The sequence below is a fragment of the Vipera ursinii genome (assembly GCF_947247035.1).
Source record: "Vipera ursinii genome assembly, chromosome: 1".
NCBI lineage: Eukaryota > Metazoa > Chordata > Lepidosauria > Squamata > Viperidae > Vipera > Vipera ursinii.
In genome coordinates this window covers 149333218-149359119 of record NC_139512.1, presented here as the reverse complement: position 1 = coordinate 149359119, position 25902 = coordinate 149333218, and the positions used below count along the sequence as shown (strand labels likewise).

Genomic DNA, 25902 nt, shown 5'->3' with positions numbered 1-25902 from the left:
TAATTATATCTGAAACTGCATTCTGTAGCTTAATAATAATAATAATAATAATAATAATGATAATAATAATGATAATAATGATGATGATAATAATAATAATAATAATAATAATAATAATAATAATAATAATAATAATAATAATAATAATAATAATAATAATAATTTTATTTATATACCGCCCTTCTCCCGGAGGACTCAGGGCAGTGAAACTGGGATGTTTAAAGTATTTTTAAGTATTTTTAAACAGTATCCTATGTAAATATGTAACATCTTACCAATCAATTTAAAGGTTATGAAACTATTTCATTTTGGAAACTAACTACATTTCAACTAATAATAGCCATCTTTTACATCAAGTACAGAAGCAAATAATGTAGTTGATGAAACGACTATATTTCATACCTGAACTAAATACATGGCAGTGTTTTGAATATTCTTTCAAAAACAAGTTATGCTTATAATAAGGCAATAATTTTTCACTTATAGTATTTTGCTGTTTTGTTAACATGTATATTTGTAAGGAGAAAAAGATTATGCTATATACTATACAAGATAGCATAATTCACAGGCTACAAAGCTATGAGTGAACTACATTGAATTATGCATTGATTTTATCAAGTTTAGAGATACCAATATTTAGAGATATTTCAGAAGAATGAGTGCAAAGTAGTAACTATATGTTTAGATAACATTTATGAAGTTAATTATTAAACGATGTAGATAAACACACTATGTAGACAAACACTTAAATTGCAATTAATCAGCACCATAAGGAAGATTCACAAACGAAAGTTCTCTAAAAAGAATTGAGAACATAGGAGTGATCGGGTGCAATTCCTTAAATCTCATTATCTTAATTTTAACTTGAAAGTAGTTTGACTAATTTCAATTTAAGCTGTAATACTGATTTTTTTTAACGAACAGAAAGACATTCCCTATATTTTTATTACTAATATAACACTGCCTTATATCTGGATAGTTCAAGTTTCTTCATCCAAGTAAACAACGTCACATGTTTTGAAGAGTTAAAGCATTTATGGAGGTATGCATTTTTAAATGTCCTTAATAATACATTTTCTCTTTAAAGTGTCCACTGCACTGAGATATAACCTAAGCAGGACTCAAAATTGTGTGCACATTCATCTAAAATATAATTGGCAATGGTTGGGTAATTTCTGTTTGGAAAGTCTGTGAAGAAGCAATGGCGCTCCCTGCTGTCCCAGTTGCAATACCTTACCTTAAAGGTAAAGGTTCTCCTGCATATGCGTGGTAGTCGTTTCTGACTCTAGGGGCCGGTGCTCATCTCTGTTTCAAAGCCAAAGAGCCAGCGCTTGTCCGAGGACGTCTCTGTGGTCATGTGGCCGGCATGACTAGACGCCAAAGGCGCACGGAACGCCGTAGTGGTCCCTATTTTTCTACTTGCTTTTTTTACGTGTTTTCAAACTGCTAGGTTGGCAGAAGCTGGGACGAGTAAAAGGTGCTCACTCTGCTACGCGGCACTTGGGATTCGACCTGCCAAACTGCCAACCTTCTGATCAACAAGCTCAGCGTCCTAACCCACTGAGCCACCGCGTCCCTTTACCTTACCTTACATCCGTGTTTTTCAACTTTGGCAATTTTACAAGACGCAGACTTCAACTCCCAGAATTCCCCCAACCTATGCTGTCTGGGGAATTCTGAGAGTTGAAGTCCATGCATCTTAAAGTTGGCAATGTTGAAAAACACTGTCTTATACAGATACTTGTCTTAACGCAAGCCTTGCTGTGCACTGTGGTTAAAATAGAGCTGTGCATTGTTTTGAATGTGAAGGAGAAAGGCTGCTTCACAGCACAGTGGTGCATGTGCACCATCACTTGGCAACTCCTTAAACCAACATCAACATTTCCTGGGATCGTGTTGTAGTTGCAGAGAGCAGTTGCTTTAAGGAGTTGCTGATGGCTGTTAGCTGTGAAGTAAGTACTTATTTGTCCTTTCAAATCTGAAAGATGACGCATCTGTCTTTATACATCACACACAAAGGCGTGTGCAAACTATGGTTCTAAAACATTCTACAGCAGGAGTGTCGAACTGTCGGCCCGTGGGCCGGTTTCATCATACCAAAGCCGGCCCACCCCATTCCCGGCAATGCAAAAAGAGTTGCGATACATCGCGACACATCATGTGATGTGGCGAGTTTGACACCTGTGTTCTAGAGCTTTGTTGTTGTTGTTGTTAGTTGCGAAGTCGTGTCTGACCCATCGTGACCCCATGGACAATGTTCCTCCAGGCCTTCCTGTCCTCTACCACCTTCTGGAGTCCATTTAGGCTCACACCTACTGCTTCGGTGACTCCATCCACCCACCTCATTCTCTGTCGTCCCCTTCTTCTCTTGCCTTCTAGAGCTTAGCTTTATCATTATATCAGTGTTAGCATTTCAGTTTACTCAGATGAATTCCAAAGATTACTCTTTGGCCAGGGGTTTTAAGGCCTTTTGGAAATATAGTAAATGTTTCAGTAGGCATGTATGTCTTTCCATCAGGAAAAATCTTACATACCTTATCCCTAAATACAGCTATCCGTTCCCTATGCCTCATTTAAAAACAGGTGCTTTAAGACATCAGGGGGCTTTTTTAACCATCATCAAACTGGTCTCATGTAGTTATCTACATTTATTCTGCCTCCCGTTTTACTCCTTTAAAGCCCTTGCTGGTGCACCATACGTGGAACTTGGCTGCCACAGCTGCACATTCTAAATAAAATTGAAGGGCAAAGAGGGGAGAGAAATCTGACAATAGATTGCGTCTCTGGTCCTCTTGTCTCATCATCGTTTTCCTAGATCTTTCTAAGGGCAGAACGATCAGTTCTCACAGAGTCCATTTCCCCCTCTACTCTCTGTTTTGGTTTCTCGCTTCTTCCTTTCTCTTTGGAGAATAAGCACAAACTCCTTTCTCCCTTAATCACTTTTTACCCCCCTTAATCCTTAATTTAAAAGATACTGAATGGATTTAGTTCACGAAGTATTTACCTTCTTGTTCTCAAAGTGACTCCTGCTTGGTCTTTCAAAAATTGCTAGGACCTAAGGCCACTTACTACTTCTCCGAGGGCTGCTGACCATGAAAATTGTGCTCTTGGTTAATTACTTCTGTATGTCACACCAGAGAACTCTGGACTCTGCAGACCGGTGAACCTTACATTATTTCACACAAGGAAAGTTATATGCATGCCAGAAAACTCAGCACTTTTTTTTTTTCTTTTTGGTCACGAAGACCTCAAAGCTCAGTGCCTTTAATGGTGGGAAATGGCTTACCTCATAGCTCATCAGAATTTAAAGGGCTGTTTTTATGTCTGCTGCCACTGCCAGAGGATACCCAAGCAGGACACTCAAGGAATGTTCCCAGCTCCAATCCATCCGGCATTACTGGCCTCATGCAGCTTTTCACAAGGCAGTGCACTGTTCTATATTATCGCAGGCCATCCAATATGTGTGGTAGGGAGTCATAAAGAATAATGAGAGTTCACTTTTCTATAACTGCAGTTCCGTTGAGTAATCATCCGCGCATTCAAGCACCCCTCCCTTTGAGCCTCTTATCAAATCAAGGTCCTTAACCCTACCCTCTGAAGGGTATGTAATAGGAAAGAGCAGCCTAACCAAATGACCAATTTTAGAGTGTTCCAGAGCTGTAGCACTCTGCGGGCACAAATCATTTGAATCTGAATGTACTGGTTAGTAAAGGTAAAGGTTTCCCCCGCACATGCGTGCTAGTCGTTTCCAACTCCAGGGGCTGGTGCTCATCTCCGTTTCAAAGCCGAAAAGCCAGCGCTTGTCTGAGGACGTCTCCGTGGTCATGTGGCCGGCATGACTAGACGCCAAAGGCGCACGGAACTAGTCACTGTTATTTCTCCTATATAAGATTACATGGGATTCATGATTACCTATATAATTTCTTCATGTGATTTTCACTGTCATTAGAGAAACCTTACTAGAATCAGGATTACATTGTATTACATATGTGCACGGTTCCTATATGAGTACAGAAATCAACATTTAAACATTAGTCGTAATAATCATTGCCTCACTTACACCTTTATATTTTAAATAAAGCTATTTTATTTATCTTTTTCCTGCAATCAAGATTAAGATTATTTATATTACAAATAAACAAACATACTGTAGTACAAAGCCCCTCTGCACGTACAGTGAGGGGGAAAAATATTTGATCTCCTGCTGCTTTTGTACATTTGCCCACTGACAAAGAAGCGATCAGTCTATAATTGTAACGGTAGGTTTAGTTTAACAGTGAGAGACAGAATAACAACAACAAAATCTAAAAAATGCATTTCAAAAAAGTTATAAATTGATTTACCGGTAAGTATTTGACCTCTTCGCAAAACATGACTTAGTACTTCGTGGCAAAACCCTTGTTGGCAATCACAGAGGTCAGATGTTTCTTGTACTTGGCCACCAGATTTGCACACATCTCGGGAAAGATTTTGTCCCACTCCTCTTTGCAGATGCTCTCCAAGTCATTAAGGTTTTGAGGCTGACATTTGGTAGCTCGAACCTTCAGCTCCCTTCACAGATTTTCTATGGGATTCAGGTCTGGAGACTGGCTAGGCCACTCCAGGACCTTAATGTGCTTCTTCTTGAGCCACTCCTTTGTTGCCCTGGCCGTGTGTTTGCGGTCATTGTCATGCTGGAATACCCATCTAGGATTCATTTTCAATGCCCCGGCTGAAGGAAGGAGGTTCTCACCCAAGATTTGACAGTACATGGCCCCGTCCATCACCCCTTTGATATGGTGAAGTTGTCTTGTCCCCTTAGCAGAAAAATACCCCCAAAGCATGTTTCCACCTCCATGTTTGATGGTGGGGATGGTGTTCTTGGGGTCACAGGCAAAACTCCTCCTCCTCCAAACATGGCGAGTTGACGCCAAAGAGCTCGATTTTGGTCTCATCTGACCACAACACTTTCACCGAGTTCTCCTCTGAATCATTCAGATGTTCACTGGCAAACTTCTGACGGACCCTGTACATGTGCTTTCTTGAGCAGGGGGGCCTTGCAGGTGCTGCAGGATTTCAGTCCTTCATGGCGTAGTGTGTTACCAATTGTTTTTCCTTGTTCACTATGGTCCCAGCTGCCTTGAGATCATTGACAAGATCCTCCCGTGTAGTTCTGGCTCATTCCTCACTGTTCTAATGATCAGTGAAACTCCACGAGGTGAGATCTTGCATGGAGCCCCAGACTGAGGGAGATTGATCGTTATTTTGTGTTTCTTCCATTTGTGAATAATAGCACCAACTGTGTCACCTTCTCACCAAGCTGCTTGGCAATAGTCTTGTAACCTATTCCAGCCTTGTATAGTCTACAATCTTGTCCTTGACATCCTTGGACAGATCTTTGGTCTTGGCCATGGTGGAGAGTTTGGAATCTGATTGATTGCTTCTTTGGACAGGTGTCTTTTATACAGGTAACAAGCTGAGATTAGGAGCACTCACTTTAAGAGAGTGACCTGTATAAAAGACACCTGGGACCCAGAAATCTTGCTGATTGATAGGGGATCAAATACTTATTTCACTCATTAAAATGCAAATATAAACCTTTTTTGAAATGCGTTTTTCTGTGTTTTTGTGTTGTTATTCTGCCTCTCACTGTTAAAATAAACCTACCATTACAATTATAGACTGATCATTTCTTGGTCAGTGGGCAAATGTACAAAATCAGCAGTGGATCAAATAATCTCCCCCCCTCACTGTAACAGTAATTTAGCAATCCATACTATGGATGTTTTACCAGTACATATACCAGTTCACTCATTCAGATCTCAATTAGCACAAGTATCCACCTACTTTATACATTATGTTTCCTTCTTCAATTAACTTCTGTAGAAGGATAATCAGAATATCAGGTTTTGAAGTAGCCATGGCCCACGCTGCATTTCCTGAAATATGTAAAATTAACACTTAAATGCATTCTAAAAAATCTTTAAAACGATTGACAACTCCTCTATTTATGTAACTCAACAGTGCCTCTTAGTTGACTCTATCAGGAGTACTTGCCTCCCCAATTTTTATCCAAATATGAAGATTTACAGCATAATGGTTTGTCTGGCTAGAACAAACCGGCTCTTTTACAAATGAAGAACACATTTAAGAAGGCAATCTTAACTTTTAGGCTGAATTTTCGGGCTAAATCCTGATATGAAAAATGGATTAACTATTTCCAAAAAGTGACTAGCTATTCATGATCCAAGAGTCCCATAAAAAGTTGGATGCTTTAGTCTGTCTTCCAACAACATCAGGAGGCCTTGCCGCTCTGAAACCAACATCTCTGAAATTGATTCTGCAGGCTCTGAAACGTAAGGTGTATAGAGCAGATTCACTGTACTGGATTTTATTAGCATACCTTGCTGTTTTTGGAATTCCGTGTATGTCACTACAGCTATCTCTTAAAATCTGGGTATTTGAATGTATTGCTTAAAAGAACATTTAAAACATTCTAGGATTTTCACAGGTTTTATTAAGCCTATATTTTAAGGGCTGGAAAAGAAAATCCAAACTTTTTTTTTGTTTTGCCACTTGGACTGAAAAGAGTGGCTCTCGGCTTACAAGCATCTAACTGTATTTGCAGCTTAGCACTTGTAGAAATGTCGAAATCTCTCTCTCCTGAACCAGCATGAGCTTGCATTGTGAGTTCTTCCCAAGAAGAAACGGACCCTACCTCACTGCTCTGGATAGTGGAAAGCAAAGGCAGCACATAAGAATTGCAATATGCAAAGAAAGAAAACCATTCTACCCTGGAGATAGGGTGGAGGTCCTCACCCAGAGTCAGGAGGAAGTCAGAGTCTCAGTGAGAAGACGCAACGGGAAGGTAAATCCGAGCAAGTTGGATGTGTTGTATAGGGATCATCTGCCTCCTTATTTGTCCCAGTGATTAAGGACATTAAAACAGTACAAAGGTTGTCTTGAGTTAATCAAAGCAGGTTACACTATTGTTTTATTGCTCTGTTCCTGAATGCTTTTGAGTTCTTTGTTGAAGTGAGCAGTCTACAACTAATTGTATAAATAACTTCATAAATCACTCTGAAGTTGGAGTACTTCCCCAAAGTCCAGAATTTTTAGACTCATGATTTCTATTTGATTGTCATGTCGATCCCTATCTGCATGAGGAAAACCTGGAGCAATCATCTAGGCCAGGGGTAGGCAACCTTGGCTCTTTTATGACTCATGGACTTCAACTCCCAGAATTCCTGAGCCAGGCCCTTCTAGGTTAGATTAATGGCAATGTGCTTTACATGGGGCTATATTTTAAAACTAGTGACAATTAATTAAAAAAATACACAGCCCACTTGGGGTGCAGTGTCTGGAAGTGTCCAGTGTAACTATTCAGAGCATTGTATTGATAGCCAGCGGACTTTTGGTTACAACTTCAAAAGCTAGTCATTACTTTTAAAATTCTGCACGATTCTACGTAACCTAGATATGCATAGAACTGAAGACAAATGATCCGTTCATAATATATACTGGACAAGGACCACAGGGATTTATGAGTGGAGGGCTAGGCTGCTTTGTCTCTCTCTGTATGCCCCATCCCGAAGGAAAAGCCTTCCCCGATGGCTTTCACAGAAGAACATTTAGCACGCAATGTTGCCAGGTGTTGCTATGGGAGGGATTTTAATATAACTTTAATTAAAATATTTATTTTATATTAGTGTTAATGAGTTAAGCACCATTGAAAGTCCATGTGGAGTTGGCAGCCTAGAGATATTGTAATGAACTTAGCAACGTGGAATAACCTATTTCTGTCTTGTTCTTGGATGAGTCCATTCTTTCTAATCTTATTTTGTTTCTATGCTAATTTTTCATGATCTGTAACAGATATATAACCTTTGGGGGGTCTGCCTTCTAAAAAATAAGCAGGCATGAAATTTTATGTGAATTAACCGAGCTATTAATCTGATTATTCTTCATATATTTAATAATTCTACCTTTTTGTCACATTTGTAATTACAATTCAGCATTAAGTTTGGAGGTACCTGGGAGTTAATGCCCAAGCTTTAGATACTTAGAGGCTGAGAATTTAAATTGTACTAGATAAAATCCGAATTGCTAGAAGTTTCAGTGTATGTAGATAGGCATAATATTAGTACTAAACTCAGTTTTATAAAACAGTCTAATGCAAATGGTTTGGGCTTTAAAACAATCCTAAACAGAACCATTTTATTTTTTCAACAGCTTTCACTGACCTAGTTTGGCTCCTTTTCGAAGCAAGGTGACCACCACTGATGTATTTCGACATCCAATGGCTCTATCCAGTGGGCGCATCCCGCTGTTATCAACATGCTCAATTATGGCTCCCTTCTCCACTAAATACTGCACCTGTAAAAAATAAAAATGTAAAGCAATAAAGCTTTTTAAAAATCAGCAACATTACTTTGTGGTAACTGGTGCAGCCACTCAATCCTCAATTTGAAATTGTACAATCAGGAATTTATTTCTTGTATTTGTTTTGTACATCAATTTTCCACCACTGTAATGCTTAGATTACTTGATCAATAAAGTGTTCTACAGCAGTTTTTCCAGGAAGCATAATCTTGAAAGATATGTTTAATTAATATTTCTTAATGCAATCCCTCAAGCGTCAACAAACCTTTGGTATAACTTGGTTTGTAAATTAAAATGTTTTCTACAGGCAGACACGGTATTTAAAAATCACCAGGTTCTTAACTAATTACATTATGAATATCCAGACTTTAACCATAAAATACCCTAACATTATTTATACTTTTATACTTGGCTAGTTCAGAACAAAGCAGCCTGATCAATTTTGCTCCAACCTAAACTTGCCCCTGTGTCATCTCTTCTGCAGAAGCTTCAGATACAACTCACAGTGCTGGTTATCACCTTTAAGCTACGTAGCTTAGGGCCAGGTTATTTGAAGGGCTACTTCTCCCCTATTATATCCACCCACTCCCACCAGGGTGGGAAGACAGGGAATGCTATGGGTCTCATCAATTAGGGGTTGTCATCTGGTGGAACCATGAAAAAGGGTCCTCTCAGTGATGGCCCTTTTGTTATGGAACATCATTTCTCCCCCCCCCAAAAAAAGATATGGTTGGTCGCTATCCTGCTCCTTTTCCAAAAGGCCATAAAAACGCTGCTTTGTTAGTAGGCCTAGGGACAATAGATTGAAATGGAGTTAATTAAGTGGTTAATCTACTTGTATTGTTCTGCCATGGGTGTGGGGTAGGGATTTTTTATTATATGATGGATCTTTTAAATTTGTAAATGTTGTAAGCCACCTGGAGACATCTATATGTGAGTTAGACAGCTATATAAATTTGTTAGATGAATAAGTAGCTGTGCAGCTAGACTGTTGTTACAGGCATCCATGCTATATGGAAGTGTACAATCTACAAATATATGAAGTACAAACTGCAAAAATTAATATCAAAGCTATACTCAAGGACCTCTTGTAAAGCATCTCTTTGCATCTCATCTACTGAAAGCACAACAAACAATGCAATTTTGATGTTAGGCAATACGGAAAAAAAACAGGTTACAACATTATTCCTTTCAGTATTTTGATCTGATGGTGGGACACAGCATTGAAAGTATTTTAATTGAGAATCAAATGAGCATCAAAATACCGTATTTTCCGGCGTATAAGACGACTGGGCGTATAAAACGACTCCCTACATTTCCTGTTAAATTATAGGGTTTGGGCTATACTCGCCGTATAAGACTACCCCTCTTCCAACGCACACCAAATAAAAATTAAAAAACATCAGATTTGATTTTAATATGGTAATTTTAATTCAAATGCTTATGACATGCAGGTGCTTAGTAGGAAAACTGTCACTTATAAACATAAGGCTGTTTGTCATCAAACATGTAAACATAAAAAAGTGCAAGTGGATTAAACTAATAATAATAATAATAATAATAATAATAATAATAATAATAATAATAATAATAATAATAATAAGAAGAAGAAGAAGAAGAAGAAGAAGAAGAAGAAGAAGAAGAAGAAGAAGAAGAAGAAGAAGAAGAAGAAGAAGAAGAAGAAGTTGGAGGGGACCTTGGAGGTCATCTAGGCCAACCCCCTGCTAAGGCAGGAAACCCTATACCATTTCAGACAAATGGCTGTCCAGTCTCTTCTTAAAAACTTCCAGTGTTGGAGCATTCACCACTTCTGGAGGCAGGTCGTTCCGCTGACTAATTGTTCTCACTGTCAGGAAGTTTCTCCTTAGTTCTAGGCTGCTTCTCTCCTTGACTAGTTTCCATCCATTGCTTCTTGTCCTGCCTTTGGGCACTTTGGAGAATAGCTTGGCTTCCTCTTCTTTGTGGCAGCCCCTGAGATATTGGATCCCTGCTATCATGTCACCCCTCACCCTTCTCTTCGTTAAACTACACATACCCAATTCCAGCAACCGTTCCCTATTTTCCTAATTCACTTTTTCACTTTTCCTAATTCACTGAAGGTTGACTCAGCTTTCCATCCTTCCAAGGTAGGTAAAATGAGGACCCAGATTGTTGGGGGCAATAAGCTGACTTTGTAATAATGCTGGGGTGGTGGTGAAAGCCCTAATAAACAGGCATATACACAGAATGAAGGCTATTGCTAAGCACATTGATTTGTGCTTTAAATTGTAAGCCACCCTGAGTCTTTGGAGAAGGGCAGGATATAAATGGGATTTTTTTTTAAAAAAAAAAGACCAAATGGGAGATCCGCTCCAGGTTTTCCAGCCAGCCAGCCCAGTTCCTGAGTCAAATGTGTCCTTAGAGTTAAGCCGTTGCTCTGGCTGCTGCCTTCCCCACCTGCCTTTCAAGTTGGGATATACTACAGCTGCTCTTCAACTTTAGAAGGAAAGACGCCCAGACCCCAGCCTGTAAAAAATCACAGACTGCAGCTTCTTCTCCAATTGTTCCCGCTTTCCCTGTGCAGACTAAATGGGAGATCCGCTCCAGGTTTTCCAGCCAGCCCTGTCCCTAAATTTTCAGCACCAGGCGTATAAAACGACCCCTGACTTTTGAGAAGATTTTCATGGGTTAAAAAGTAGTCTTATACGCCGGAATCTACGGTATATGCATTTCTAAAGTACTCAACATTGAATAGCAGTTACATTTTTTAAAAAAATCGGTTAAATATCTTTCCTGCACCTACAAAAAAAAAGCAGTTTGAATTTGCTTAAATAATATTCAAATTGGTGAAATACCGATAATTTTACTTGATTTCAGGTAGTAAAATTCACAGAGAAGATAAAATACATCCTGGCTTACAATATCTGAGTCTCCATAGAATGCTGCTAGATCCAAAGGTGTTCTTCCATTCTTGTCTGTTTGGCCTATTTTGGCATCTTTTTCAACCAAATATTGGACCACACTCTTATGCCCTTTGAGGCAAGCCCAACTCAATGCTGTCAGGCCTTCCTTGTCCACTAATGAAATATCAGCACCTACATGCAAACAAACAAACAAAAAATTGAGTGAGAAAATGTTTTTTTTATTAAGCTGATATTCATATATGATATTTTTCATTTAATGCTTGACTTTCCCTTGAAAGCTCACACCACACACTATTTAATTTCAATTGGAGTTTTTGGTCTTTGCCTGAATTCATAAAAGTCAATCTATGTTCAGAAATACAGCGGTAATAAATACTATCTATATTAGAATAACTGAAAAAATAAGATCATTTGAAAAAAAGTTTTGGAGAAGTTATTGTACCTTTAGAGACTAGAAATTCAACAGTGGTCAGATGTCCTTCACAAGATGCCACCATGAGTGGTGTTCTGCTTTGCCTGTCACTTAAATTTATATCAGCACCATGTTCCAATAGAAGCTTGGCTATCTGGAAAAATGAAAAAAGCCTCATTGCAAAAATCACAATCATTGGGGGGAAAAAGACGCCCTTCACATGAATATCTCTGGCCAGCTGACTGAAACAAATTTCAAATTACAAAATACAAATTTATCCTAACCATACTAGACCAGAGGGTAATGGGGAGTTTCCACAGGTAAAGGTGTGACCCAGAAGTGGTTTGACATGTCCCAGAAAATAATCTGGACAAAACAGTCTATTTTGGGACAAGCCTCCTCAAGGATACACATCAAAGATTACCAGAAACCAACCAACCTGGAACAGCTTGGTCTGAAGGAAGAATGGGACCTTCCAGAATTTTCTGCAACTTGAGAACACTGAGAACTTATGCACCGGAGACAAATTCTCTATGTCTCCCATCTTGCTTGGCCAATAAAGAATTCTCTTCTCTTCTCCTCTCTACTCTTTCCTAAATCAACTAGTTTTACACACTTGTAGTTATATCTAAATAAAACCGTGGCTTTCGTTACTTCATCAGATTTCCTTTTGATTTCCAAAATGGCTACTCTGAGCTGATACTATGAATGTTTCTTTCATTCTGTGAATTATAACTGTTTTATGCATAAGCGTACAGCCCCACCTGCCAGTGCCCCTGACGCACAGCACAGAAAAGCGGAGGTATCCCTCTCTTGTTAGGCCTTGTAACTAGAGCCCCATGTTCAAGTAACAGCTCACATGCTTCCAGTTTTCCTCTCCCAGCAGCAGCAGTCAAAGCTAAAAATTAAAGAAAAAAAAAACTGTACTATATAGGATATAAAGGGGAGCAGAAACTTTAAGGAAAAACCTTAAGAACATTCTGTGTATTAAGGCCAGATAAAACATATCATTCAATAATCAATAAAAGGGAACTTCTCTATATCCTCATATACTAACCTTTATTACAATTATAGAGGGAAATAATTCAGTTTGTTTGTATAAAATACAGACTATAATGTTAAAAATCAGAACTCTTGTCCAGATTTTAATAGGGTTATTTGACTCAACATAAATTTAAAAAACATGCTTGAACTTTATCTAAAATACTACAGGAAATGCACTTACAATTTTCAAAAAACATGGCATTTGACATTGGGGATAACTATTTATTTTAGGACTGTGCTGACCCAAGCAGTCTTAAAGTTGTATTTATACTTTCTAACTGATCACTATGGGTTGTGTAAGGCAAGGCTAGCTACCATAGTAAAAACAGAATGCAGACCTGTGTTCTATCTCAGTATTGCTCATAGCTCTAAGGTCACTTAAGAAACAAAAACAATGAATCTCAAGTATACCATATTGGGGAAAAAGCAAGATAAAAGATTAGCTTGCACTGGGCTTAAACAAACAAGTTCCTCAGGGGAAAAAAAAAACTATGCTCGGGAATGCTAACCATTCTAGTGGAAAAACCCCATCTCTAATCTGTCCCATGAATTCTGACTTTAGGAAAGAAGTTTAAATGAATATCTAAACAAGAAGCTGATGCAAAATGAAAAATATGAGAGCGACCCATTAGACCAGAGGAATGCTGCCACAAAATCTTGAAAAACGTTGGGGTGAAGGAAAGGACATTTTTCAGTTAAGTGATTTGAACAGCTGAAAGCTGCTGTACTCAATATAAACTGTCTCATTCACTTTACTGTATCTCACATGGCATTTCAAATAATCTCTGTTTCAAAAATGTTGGCTTTTGTGCACAGCTACCTTCTGACACAGTGGAACAAAATATGCTGGTATTTTATTTCTAGAATGCATCTTTTCTGGCAAAATAGGACAGTAGCTTTTGTACTACTGTTATATATTATAGAATTAGACAGACCTACTGAAAAAAAAGAGACGGATCATTCCCTAATTTAAAAAAAAATCATACAAAGAAATGGAAATTAATGCTTTGTACAGTTGAACCTCACTATGCGTGGGGGCAATCATAAATACTAACTGGAATTAAACATTAAAATGATAAGGAGCTACATTAACTTCATTTACTTAAATACATTTTCACTGTACACTTTCCACAAAGAAATGAGAAGAGGCTCTGACAAAAGAAGCAAGCAAACTTTAAAATAAACAAGCATTGTCATGGCAAAAAATGTGAATTTTTAAGTCTAACACTGCTTCACAGAAAGTAACAGTGTTAAAAAAAATTCAGTTCCCTATTCATGCTTATTATGAGTATTAATACCACAACACAGCCACCCTGACACTATCATTGCTATCTCTGGGCGCGTACCACAATAATCCCCTAAATTTCAATTGTGAATTAAGCTTGGTAATTATGTGCCCCTTTCCCCCCTAACTGGTAAGCATTGCTCTAAATCAGGCCTCTTCAAACTTGGCCCTTTTATGACTTGTGGACTTCAACTCCCAGAATTCCTCAGCCAGGCACGCTGACTGAGGAATTCTGGAAGTTGAAGTCCACAAGTCATAAAAGGGCCAAGTTTGAAGAGCCCTGCTCTAAATCTACACATTTCACTTAGCTTTTACAATGTGCCATTGTTTGAAAAGGTTAAAAAAGGTTAGCACATATACCTGTTTCTCCCCACAAAGTATCTGTTTCATTGATGTCAATGTTAGGCTCCTTGTCAATTCTTATCAAAAAACGAATGACCTAAGAGAAGAAAAATGAAAAGGGAGGAAGAGAGGGAGGGAGGAAAAACAGTTGATGAAGTCCATCAAATCATGAGTTTGCTCAACTATTGCACTTCATTACTGTGAATGGTGCTTACGTAAACACTGGGTTTCAAATAAAGGACATATTACACATGGATTGTACTGAATTAAATTAACAGCAAAGTTGACACAGATGTAGCTTGTGAATAAAGCAGGCCTTTTAACCTTTTAGCTTTGAAAAGTTCTAAATTAAAACCCCAATATTCATCAGCTAGATCAGTGGTTCTCACCTTCACTATGGACCATCTTTAAATACCTTTTGTGGCCATGGACCATGACCTCGGACCCCCAAGACTTAATTCAAGTTTTAAATAATAACATTTCTTCAAAAGCTTTTGTGGGCCCCCTGTGATTACATTGTGCCCCCCCACAGGGCTCCTCAGACCACAGGTTGAGGACCACTGAACTAGATCATCATCAGGAATGGCCAATAGATTGTTTCAGAACACAATGTGCCTATTATTGGTATCTTACTCCCTGCAATGTACAGGAATAAGAATTCACTTATTTTTCAATAAAGTAGCAATACGTCCGGACAGACTTTTGCATAAAAAATAAAAATCAAACAGTTCCATGGGAAATGCTAAGATGATTCTGTGTGTGATGCTGTTGAAGTTTGAAACAATTGCTAACATATAAATACAATCTTGAAAACTTAAGAGCTTGTTTGACTTGTGTTATTAATCAATATTCAATATAATTATGTTGAACTTTGTATAGAATACAAATGAATTGGGTTTGGATGGTTTTATGGAACTTTATGGAAAAGAAATTTGGCTAAGGCTAAATAAACACAGTACAAATCGGCAAATGTGGTAAATCTTAAGATCTGTACCTGGGGATTTAGAGATTCCAAATCTGGAAAATAAGTAGGTGCTTTATCAAGACTAAGTTTTAATTAGTAAGACTTATTGGAGAGAAAAAGCAAAGGTATAAATGAAGAATTCTAATAAATATTTCCACTGTCAAATGTGAATCTTATATATAGACAATAGTGAAGATTTAATAAGGCAGGTACTTCTTCCATCCCCTGGATCAGAGGTTGCTACTTAGAAGGTCCAAAGAAACATTGCTTTTCACTACTCCCTGCTCTGGAGTCGCATCTCTCCAGACGTTTGAATAGCCCTGAAGATCAATGATTTGTGAAGACTTAGCTACTTCATCAAGCCAAACAGGCAAGGATGCTATTAGTATCTTTTTAGATAAGTAATGCCTCTTTTTAATGTTTCAATTCTGATGGATGTATATACAGGTGTTTTATAATGTATGATTTTGGTTTTAATCTTTGATCATTATGCCATGTTTAATGTCTACTCATTGAGGACATCCATATCCTTTCTACATGTACTGCCACCAAACCAGTTCTCCCCTCCTCCCATACTTATGCCTTTCCTTTTTCTTATCCAGAGGCAGAACTGTACATTTCTCCCAGCTAAATTCCATCTTTTTTTCATTTCAACCTACCACCAAAGCCTGACTGAATCTTTTCTAAAGCTTTAGCCACTGAGGGAAGCAGAAAAACGTAAAGTTAGTTTGTGTGACCTGCAGATTTATTTACAACAAACGCATGGTAGTGTCAATGCTGGCTTGGGACAGACATTAAGTTGGCAAATCTACAGTTTCTTGGTTTCTCTTCTTTTTAAAGATAGACATTTGCAGTTCTCTGGTGTTATGGGATTTTGCCAGTCCCCCAGGAGTTCTCGAAGACTATCAAGAGTGGTTCTCTGATTATTTCCAGTAGTTCCCTTAGGATTGTAGTATGTAATCCATCTGGCCTTGTCTATCCTAAGCTGCAGTTTCCCTCCTTCTCTTAGTGGCATAACAAGGACCATGTAAAGTTCCACTTCCTTTTTAAAAGAGGACACATAATAAGACATTTGGCTTCTCATCATCTCCCTTGAACAGTTAACCACTTTCTCCTTGCAATGGACCTACATTTTTTTCTAATGTACGTAAGGAAGCCTTTCTTGTTGTTTTTGGTATCACAAGATTCAGCGGATTCTAAGCTTTAGTCTTTCTGACATACAGTTTTTGCAATCCATAGTTCCAGAAGTTTCTGGAACCACCTGTCCTTCTCTTCCCTAATCGTTTCTTGTATATGTCCCTTTTTCTCCTCAACATTTTAGGGAGTTTTGCATATATCCATGCTGGCCTCTTTACAGATCTTCTAATTTTATAGAAGTTATTTACAACTGTTTCTTCATATCCTGTTTCATGGGATTTTTTTTTTTATCCTTCCTGGATGTTTTTCTCTTTCAAGATTTTAAGGCAATGAAACTAATCTCTCCTCCTTCACAACTCATCAAAATCTGTTATTCGTTATTATTACTCAGTACTTTTTTCTTCTGGATATTACACATTCAAAGATAACAGGATCATTTGCCCACAACACATTCATCACCATTCTTCAACCAATTCCTCCTTCTTGGTTGAGGGTTAGGTTCAGAATAGCAGATACTCTTGTGCTTTTTGACTAAGTAATGGACAATAAAAAACAGGATTTTTTTGTTACTTCTAATTCTCAGCAGTTATATTCCCAGCAAGAGTCCATTCACATTCCCTGTTCTCTGACACAGAAAAGCCTCGTCCACATAGCCTGCTTGCCCATACGCTCTGTTATATATTCCCATGTCTACTCTCAGCAGATGTATGTCTGACTGAAGGAAAAATCTGTGATATTTGGGTAAGAGGCGACTTCTATCTGAGAGTCTGGGTGTGATGTGAACCTCAAAGGAATTTCTTGTTGAGAAGTCTCTTGGCTCACAAATGAGAGGACTGATTGCAACAAACCAGTTTAATAAATGCCTGTCTATGCTTTGTGACCTTTCACCAAACAAAACAAAAAAAGACCATTTATGCCCATTAGACAGTGAAAGTTTGTTCCCACAATGTTGTCTTCCTTGAAATGGAATTTTTGGAGCCTGAAGTTTGAATCTTAGGTGCTTCTGATAGGTTGAATAAAAGTTAACAATTAAAGAGCAGAAAAAAGTAAAACATTAGTAAAGAATAATCAGCTCCAAGATAAACATGTTAAAACTGCGAAGATCAAAAACAAACAGAAGGGAGGGTTGACTATCTGGATATTCTGTTCCAATGAAATAGAAGTTTTTCACTTTGGATTTTATTTTAAAACCAAAAGGAATCTTACAGTATATTTACATAGCAGGCCTAATCCTCCTTTACTCCATGCACCTCCCAGAGTTCAGCACATGTTTTTAAAAGTGGCAATACAAATATTATAGATGTTAAAGTGTGCAAAGATTAATTTCATAAAATTACAGATGCATCAGCTGAGCTTTTGAGCCCAATTTTGCCAATGAAATAGCTTTAGTTGCAAACTAAATCATGTTGTCCAGCAAGCTTAAACTAAGCCCAAAATCAAAGGCAAGGGTTTTGTTGTTGTTGTTTTTTAAAAAAATACCAGTCAAGAGACTCTTTTTGCTGTACATGCTAAAAGTGTGAGCATCCAATTTTGGCAATGGTGCAGGCTGGGTTCAGTGTCAATCCAATATAAGCAGACCTATTGTATATGCTAACCATTTTTTTGATTCCCATTTTACACAAAGATGTAATAAATAGGGTTCTTTATAAGAGGAAAAAGCGCCTCTTTTTAAAAATCAATGAACAGATGTAACGAGCAGTTGGAACAACCTTGAGGAACAGGAAGAAGAGCTTTAACCAAAATAATAGATAAAAGAAATCTGAGTCCAGGCCAGAACTGTAGCCTGAGAAGGCATTGCAAACAAGAAGCTCCACAGTTCTCATGAAGAAAAAGGGGGGGGGACATGTATTCAGACGCAAGATTCTGTAGCAATAGCTTTATAATAAAGGTGGCCTCCATGACTTCCCTAATCTGGTCTACCCTGAAGGAATGAGAACAGGCTGTGTGGAAAAACGAGAGGAGACAAGTTACCTGGCCATGTCCCATGCTTGAAGAGGCAGTCAGAGCCTGCTGAAGGGCCTGCTTCTTTGACAGACAGCTCTGCTGGTGAGGCGAAGTCTGCCAATCTATGCCGAGCATATATTCAAGAATATCGGAGTGACCTCTTAGAGCACTATGAACCAAAGCGCACTGTCCCTTTTTGTCCAAGTGATCGATCTATTTTAAAGGGAGAAGAAGATGTATCAAGCAAAATAATAATCAAAATAACAATAAAGCTAATAATCCAGTTAAGAGTACATCCCACTGGGGGGAGCATCCCTGAGGCCTTTAGGGAGGTGATTTTTGGCCTCTCACATATTACAAGAAAAACGGAGTCTCTGCTCCCTCTAATTTTACCGTGAGGAAGGCCATTTTTAAAGAGTTATTAGAAGGCCTGATAATATGTTTCAAACAAAATGATTTTTCTCTTTCCCAAGTGATTTCGCTGTAGCAACTGAATTAGTTATAAATCACTGTAGTGGTCTCTAGTTGCTTTTCAGCCATAAAAGACTGGCCAAGGTACATGCAAATGACAAAAATCCTCTCACAGGATTTCTTGGCAACCTATCAGTCATCAGACATTGCAGAGTATCAAGAATTATTTACTAGCCAATGTTTCTTTCATAGTAACAACATGGTAGATCAAAGCAATAATAATAAAGAGGTGATATAACTTCTGGACTATACGTCGATGCTTTAGGAAGCTTAGAGAAAGTAGAAGAAAAAACAGTAACAGCTCTATCACACTTATTTGGAGGGAGAGGCAACCTGTTAATTAGTAATCATTCCTCCTTACTCAAAAGAACCCTGTAGAAATGGAGGTATGAGATCAAAGCTATGGCAAGCTCAAGAACCCATAAAAATAGCACTGAGTTCATGCTATAAACTTTGGGGCATGTTTGCAATGTCAAAACACATAGAAAAGAGATGGAACTTGTGTAGCTATGCTGTTCTTATAAGCATGACCCTTCTTGCTCTCCATAGAGGCCACTTTTGTAGCATGCATAAGCATAGGTAATCCCTGAATTACGAGCATTCACTTAACGTTCATTCGAAGTTACACGATCACCGCCCCCTAGTGTTCATAAGCAAATCCCAAAATTACAAATACTGCAGCACCACGGCAGTCGTTCGCCCTTAAGAACGACCACAGAGGCTCTGCAACATTAACGCTATTCTTCCACTTCCCAAAACTGCTTTTCCCTCCCTTCCTGCTGCGCCAGACTCACTTATCCTGCAAAATCTGTCTCCTTTCTGGTGTGAATTCTTTCCCTCTGAGAGAGAGCAGAGTCGGCCTGGGAATGCTTTTCACACCAACAATGGAAGTTCCTGGGTGCCGTAATATCACGCAAGTTCAAACACAAATTCTCTGCAGAAGAGATCATGGCCCATGGAAGCTTCTATTCTGGGGGGGGAGAGCATTTGCTCCGTTTGTATGCCTATGGTACAGAGCATAGAATTGGAGTTGGCCAGGTGCAGGAGGTGCACAGCCAGGGTGCGCTGCTTGCTCGTGTGCACCGGCCTTGGTTTGAGGGCAGGAACGAAGCCTTCAATTGAAGAGGGAGGCATCGTGGGGAGCTTCCATTGTCGGTGCGAAAAGCATTTCTAAACCGACTCCTCTCCCTCAAAGGGAAAAATACTGCTGCAGAGAGGAGAGATTTTGCAAGGTGAGTTCGGCACGGCAGGAAGGGAGGGAGAAGCATGAGGTATCTTAGTGGGTCTGGGAGGCTTTGGGGGCCTGTTCCATCACTAGGCCCCTCATGGCCTTCCCCACCCTGAGATACCTCATGTGCACTTAACAAGCTGCGTGCGTCTTAACGGAGTTTTCTCGTTCAAGGTACGAGATTCTCCCATGAGTTTTTGAGTTACGAGTGGAACGTGCAGGCTCCATTTCACTTGTAACTCGTGGACTACCTGTACACGTCAATATTTTACCTCTCAAATCTCTGGAAGGCACACACTTCTTCTAATAATCTTACAGCTCTGACAGCACATGTTTCAATTTGATCTCTTTCCCCTTTCATTTTTTTTCTTTTTCTTGCAGAGCATCTATTCTTACTCAGAGATTCTGCTAATGCTTCCATTTAATTATTTAATTACTTATATTACTGTTTTAACCATTTCTTGATACATATTTCCGAAATAATAAAAATACTTATCACCAAGTCTAAGATACATTAAGAAACCTAGGGCCATATGCAGTTGCATAATATGGCTTTTAACTTAAATTTTTTTCCAAGCAATTTTGCACAAACCTGAGCAGGACATCAGCCCCCATGGTTACAGTTTTATACATAATTTTCGCATTTGATTGACAGAAAGCATAGCCTGATGGAGCATGCTCTGTTTATCAGCAACACTGCTACAACTAAAGCACTATGGGGCAGAATATAAGTGCCACTGCTATTGCTACAACTCCAAACACGCAAAGTCTCTTATGAAATTTACCTTTGCTCCTCTTTTGATAAGAAGTGAAACTATGTGCATATGGCCTGCAGCTGCTGCACAGCAAAGTGAAGTCATCCCATTTTCAGATGCTCCATCAATCAAAGCCCCAAATTCTAGCAGGAGGAGGACCATTTCTTCATGCCCAAGATGAGATTGCACGCACAATATTGGGGCATTGTTGAGGACTTCTGTCCTATAATTTACATTTGCACCACCCAGAATCAGCAGACGACTCACCTAGGTTTAAAAATAGATAAATCACTGTCTCATTTTGATATTATTATTTTTGGAATTCATTTGATTCTGAATGTTAAAGCATGAAAATGATTCAGGCCACCTGAGGATCATTCGTTCCGTCCATTAATAAAATACATATTTATACTTTATTAATTTATAGTCTGAGATTAAATAAATATGGAAACATATACAACAATTAAAGTGTACAGAAAAATGACAGCCCAAACCAATCAAAACTGTAAGAAATTTCAATACGCTAAAGATACAGACAGAAATTTCACTATTGTCCTTTATATTTTATAAAAATCAGTAACTTAAAAGAAAGGCAAGGATGTTGTCAGGACCCACCTCAATCCACATCTTAGGAAATAAGAACTCTTGGATGCAAGTTTAGTCCAAAAGGAAAATGTTTACTAGGAAGGAATCGATTGTGGGAATACAAGACGGAATCTGAGAAAAGTTACATTTCAATCCTATATAAACCATTCCCATTCCAGCCCCTCCCCTCATCCATTTGGTCAGGCTGTCGTCAGTTGCTAGGTGTCAGGTCCTTCCATGGGAAAGGGAACTCTCCTTGGTTTTATGGTTATTGCTTTCCTTTTCAGTTGTAAATGAAGATACAAACCAGACCTGTCTGTCCCCCTCCCTTCCCCCGTTAAAACATCCCCTGTTGTTTGAAAATCGCTTTAGTAACCATCCTCTCCCCCCCCCCCTCGGAGAGATGGCAGAATCCCCAGTAATAGCACGTTGTTAGCCTATACAATTATGAAATGTGATATAAATGGATTCTGACAGATGTCCTTGTTGTGAGGAATAAAATATATTAGTTGCTCCTTCTGGTTTTTAAAGAAGAAAACATTCTGCATACTTTTCTCTTCCTATGCTTTCCCCCAAAAAACTCCTAGGAGGGACAAGGAAGAATTATGCAAAATCAAGCGGCAGTATTTTGCATGAGCAAAAGGAATAAGAATGGTTGTGTAAGATGTTTACACAACGGCATATATTCGTTTGGATATCTACAGGCTGCTGTGCCTTAAATTATTCACTTTACAAGTGCAGTATCTGCTTTATAAATCAGTGGCCCCCAACCTTTTGGAAACCAGGGACCGGTTCCGTGGACAGATTTTTCCATGGACCGGAGGGTGCATGTACTGCCTGCATCATGTGGACGGGGCTTCGCTTGTTTGTGCGGCTCAGCTTCTGGCATGTTGCGGACTGGTGCCAGTCCACGGACAGTGGGTTGGGGACCCCTACTCTAGATGTCACTTTATAATCTATAGCAGGGGTGTCAAACTCGCAACGTCACGTGAGATGTCGCAACGCATCGCGACTTTTTCTCCATTGCCGGCAATGGGGTGGGCATGGTTTCGCCATGACACATCTGGCCCGCAGGCCGGCAGTTTGACACCCCCGATCTATAGCAACCAATCGATGTTTCTTTGTGCCTACACAGCGTAAGGTTTAACACAATCTTTTCATATTGAAGACAGCCAATTTGGTGTAACCGTTAAGGCATCAGGTTAGAAACCAGGAGAATGGGAGTTCTAGTCCTGCCTTGGGCACAAGGCCACCTGGGTGACCTTGGGCTAGTCACTGTCTCAACCCTAGGAAGGTGGCAAACCATTTCTGAAAAACCTTACCAAAAAAACCTGCAGGGACCTGTCCATGCAGTCTCCAAGAATCAGACATGATTGAATGGAAGAAAAAAAGGACATATTATAGTATTTTCTTTATAACAAAACCAGAGAGCGATGGTCTCCCAATCTGTTTTAGGTGTAATATCTTAATGTAATATTTATCTGGGACTGCTACAGTCACAGACTTTAATTTAATTGACTCAGTATGATTTTCCACTTGAACATTGCTGTGGAGTAAGCTAATTAACATTATGGCAATTCACTGGCAATTTACTCAGTATAACTGCTGCCATTATTACCATAAACTTAGAATCCTACAGGTTACGGTTCCTTATTACAAATGCACTGAATTCTATGGATCACTATTAAACAATTACACTGTTATAATCCTTAAAATTATAAAGACGACATATACACGCACACACACACTTCTAGTCCTCAAATGGTAGTGTATCAGGCCAAACAACACCAATGAGGACATTTGATTTGGTTAATTTAAAGTATGATTACATGCTATGGAATCCCAGTCAGTTAGGACCAACTTCAGCTATTCCAGTGTGGATGACTTTTTGATGTAAATGAAGGATCGGTTTATTCAAGTAACGCACACTCATTCTTAATGCAGAAGCTAGAATTCTATCCACCCTTGCATTAAAATTCATTCTGAGAGCTGCTTAACTAATATACATGCTACAGAATTTGGCCACCTTAACTTGTCTTGCCTTAATATTTGTAGAAGCAATAACTTCATCCAGCTTTCTTCCACTGAAGTTTTTCTCCTGAGATGGGGATTTTTTCCCCAATTAATTCTGCAAATGCAGATAGCCAAATATCTCTTCCGAATCTGTTTATATTTTTGTAGTGCCACATGCCTTCTTTCATATAATTGGTTGCTTTTTCTGACCTCACACGCACTGCCCCAGAAAGACCCGGTCCACAACTTGGACGTTCTCCTGGGCTCGCGAGTCCTGTTCGAGGAACAGGTGGCACTCGTGGCTAGGAGAGCCTTTGTACAACGTTGTGTTGTGTGCCAGGTGCAGCCTTTCCTGGACCAGGATTCCCTGCGCCGGGTCATTCAGTCCCTAGTCATCTCATGGCTGGACTACTGTAACACGCTCTACATGGGGCTTTCCTAAAAGAGAATTCAGAAGCTACAGCTGGTGCAAAGTGTGGCAGCGCAGGTAGTTTTGGGACCCCCAAGAATGGCCCCAATAACAACATTGTTCCGCGAGCTGCATTGGTTACCAGTCTGCTTCCATCCCCATGTATCTTTGGTATCTAATGTTTGTTTTTAACTTTTTATATTTTAAAAGTTTATATTTATACTTTAACTTACTGCATTTTCCCCAAAATAAGACCCAGTCTTATTTTTATGTTATTTTTGCCTCCAAAAAAGGCATCAGGTCTTATTTTTGTTTGTGTGTGTGTGTGTGTGTGTGTGTGTTCCACTCACCTCCGGCACCAACAGCCCGCCCAGCCACCTCACTTCTTCTGCAACTAAAGGAGCAGCTTCATTCTGCAGCTGAGAATGGAGTTTCGGCCAGCATTTTGCAGTCAAAGGCCTTTCCGGAAGGCCACTGCAGCCGAGAACTGAGCTATGCATTGAATCCATAGCTCGGTTCTCGGCTGCAGTGGCCTTCTGGAAAGGCCTGTGACTGTGAAATGCAGGCCTGGGTATGTCGCAGAAGAGGTGGGCTGGCGAGGAGAGGCCTGGCTGCAAGATAAGTGGGTGCGGGGTGAGTGGAGCAGCTCCGCAACCCCACCCCAGCTTGATTTTTAGGTGTGCCTGGCCGCAAAACTAGGGCTTATTTTTGGGGTAGGGCTTATATTAGGTCCAACCTCAAAAATCAAGCTAGAGCTTATTTTTGAAGTAGGCCTTACTTTTGGGGAAACATGGTATATATACCTCTAAACTGCCCAGAGTTACCCTATGGTAAGAGGAGCAGCGAATAAACTTTATAAATAAATAAGAAATTATTTTCTTACCTTAACATTTGGTGTGTAGAGATTTCTCAAAGACGCAAGTGCTGCTGACAAACTATCAGTGCTATAGCCAATCCACAGGGCCTGAAGATGACTGGAAGAAATGCCCATTTTTCTACTGAGCCCCTGCAAGACATGATGATAATAAAAACTGAAACAGCAGAATTGCAGGAGGAGAAATTCCAGAAAGAAGCCTTGAACGCTCCTTGACATTTTTTTTTTAAAAAAAGCCCTCATGGACTAAATTCTCACAGTTCAGGGTGGTTATCACCATGGCTTGTCAGGCATAAAAATATACTCAAGATGCATAATCTTTTAAAGCACATGTAGCCACTCTGCATCCTAAAGGCCTTAGGATCTGTCCCTGCTGCCTGATGAGGGTTCCTGGTGCCACAGCACAGATATAGCAACAAGCAGCAGAGCTTTCTCTCTGCCTGAAGGAAATAAAAGTGTTTCCTTCTCTTTTTTTCTGATCTGTAATATGAAGAAAACTAAAATATGATGGAGTGGTGGCGAACCTATGGCACAGGTGCCACAGGTGGCACGCAGAGCCTTCTCTGTGGGCACGTGCGCTGTCGCCCCAGTCCTAGGCCTTCAGCTGGGTTTTATAAAACCTTTTCGCTTTAGGCCTCCGTCGCTGTGTGCAAAAAAAAGGTTCAATCAATCAATCAATTTCAACTTCTGGCGGGGAAAAAAAAGATCTCGCAAAGTTGGAATTGATTGATTGAACTTTTTAGTCCCACCCAGTTTGCCGTTACCATGCCCAACCAATGGGTCACACCCACCCAATGGGCCACACCCACCCAATGGGCCACACCCACCCGGCACCTGACGATACGTAAGTGGGTTTTGGGTTGCAGTTTGGGCACTCGGTCTCCAAAAGTTTCGCCATCACTGCTCTATGTACTTTTACTTGCCCAGAAGGGAGACAGACATGTAACTAGCATGTTTGCATAGATACAGATGCAGCTTTCTAGGACAAGTGGTTGAGAGAATGCTATAGGTGTAGCAATAGCCTTTCCCCCAATTATCTCAACCTTTTTCAACTTCAATTCCAGTCTGGCTTTGGAAAAAAATAATAATCTGTCTTTCTGTCTATCTAACTATTCAATTTGTCTAATCAATGTATATAGCCATCTCTCTCATATATTATGGTTCCGGTCAGCTTA

The 25902-nt window shown here is 39.5% G+C and overlaps 2 protein-coding genes across 10 annotated transcripts in view; one reads left to right on the top strand and one right to left on the bottom strand.

Annotated features, from left to right (window-relative positions):
- WDSUB1 (WD repeat, sterile alpha motif and U-box domain containing 1) overlaps positions 1-8430 on the top strand; it is a 41360-nt gene extending 32930 nt beyond the window's left edge. For 5 of the 7 annotated variants that reach the window (XM_083350469.1, XM_083350470.1, XM_083350471.1 and 2 more), the window contains 2 exons: positions 6652-6847; positions 8212-8348. Coding sequence is in view for 2 of the 7 variants with exons in the window: in XM_083350474.1 (XP_083206600.1) it covers positions 6652-6656 (5 nt within the window). In the remaining 5 variants the exon portion in view is untranslated. Of the gene's footprint in view, positions 1-6651; positions 6848-8211 lie in introns of all 7 variants that reach the window. The other 2 variants (XM_083350468.1, XM_083350472.1) reach the window with 2 other exon arrangements.
- TANC1 (tetratricopeptide repeat, ankyrin repeat and coiled-coil containing 1) overlaps positions 1-25902 on the bottom strand; it is a 184876-nt gene that overhangs the window by 5520 nt on the left and 153454 nt on the right. For all 3 annotated transcript variants that reach the window (XM_083350432.1, XM_083350434.1, XM_083350433.1), the window contains 9 exons: positions 24737-24859; positions 20877-21113; positions 18420-18605; positions 14366-14444; positions 12441-12574; positions 11707-11830; positions 11260-11435; positions 8223-8355; positions 5827-5918 (listed from right to left, as the gene is read on the bottom strand). In XM_083350432.1, coding sequence (XP_083206558.1) covers positions 5827-5918; positions 8223-8355; positions 11260-11435; positions 11707-11830; positions 12441-12574; positions 14366-14444; positions 18420-18605; positions 20877-21113; positions 24737-24859 — 1284 coding nt within the window. The remainder of the gene's footprint in view (positions 1-5826; positions 5919-8222; positions 8356-11259; positions 11436-11706; positions 11831-12440; positions 12575-14365; positions 14445-18419; positions 18606-20876; positions 21114-24736; positions 24860-25902) is intronic.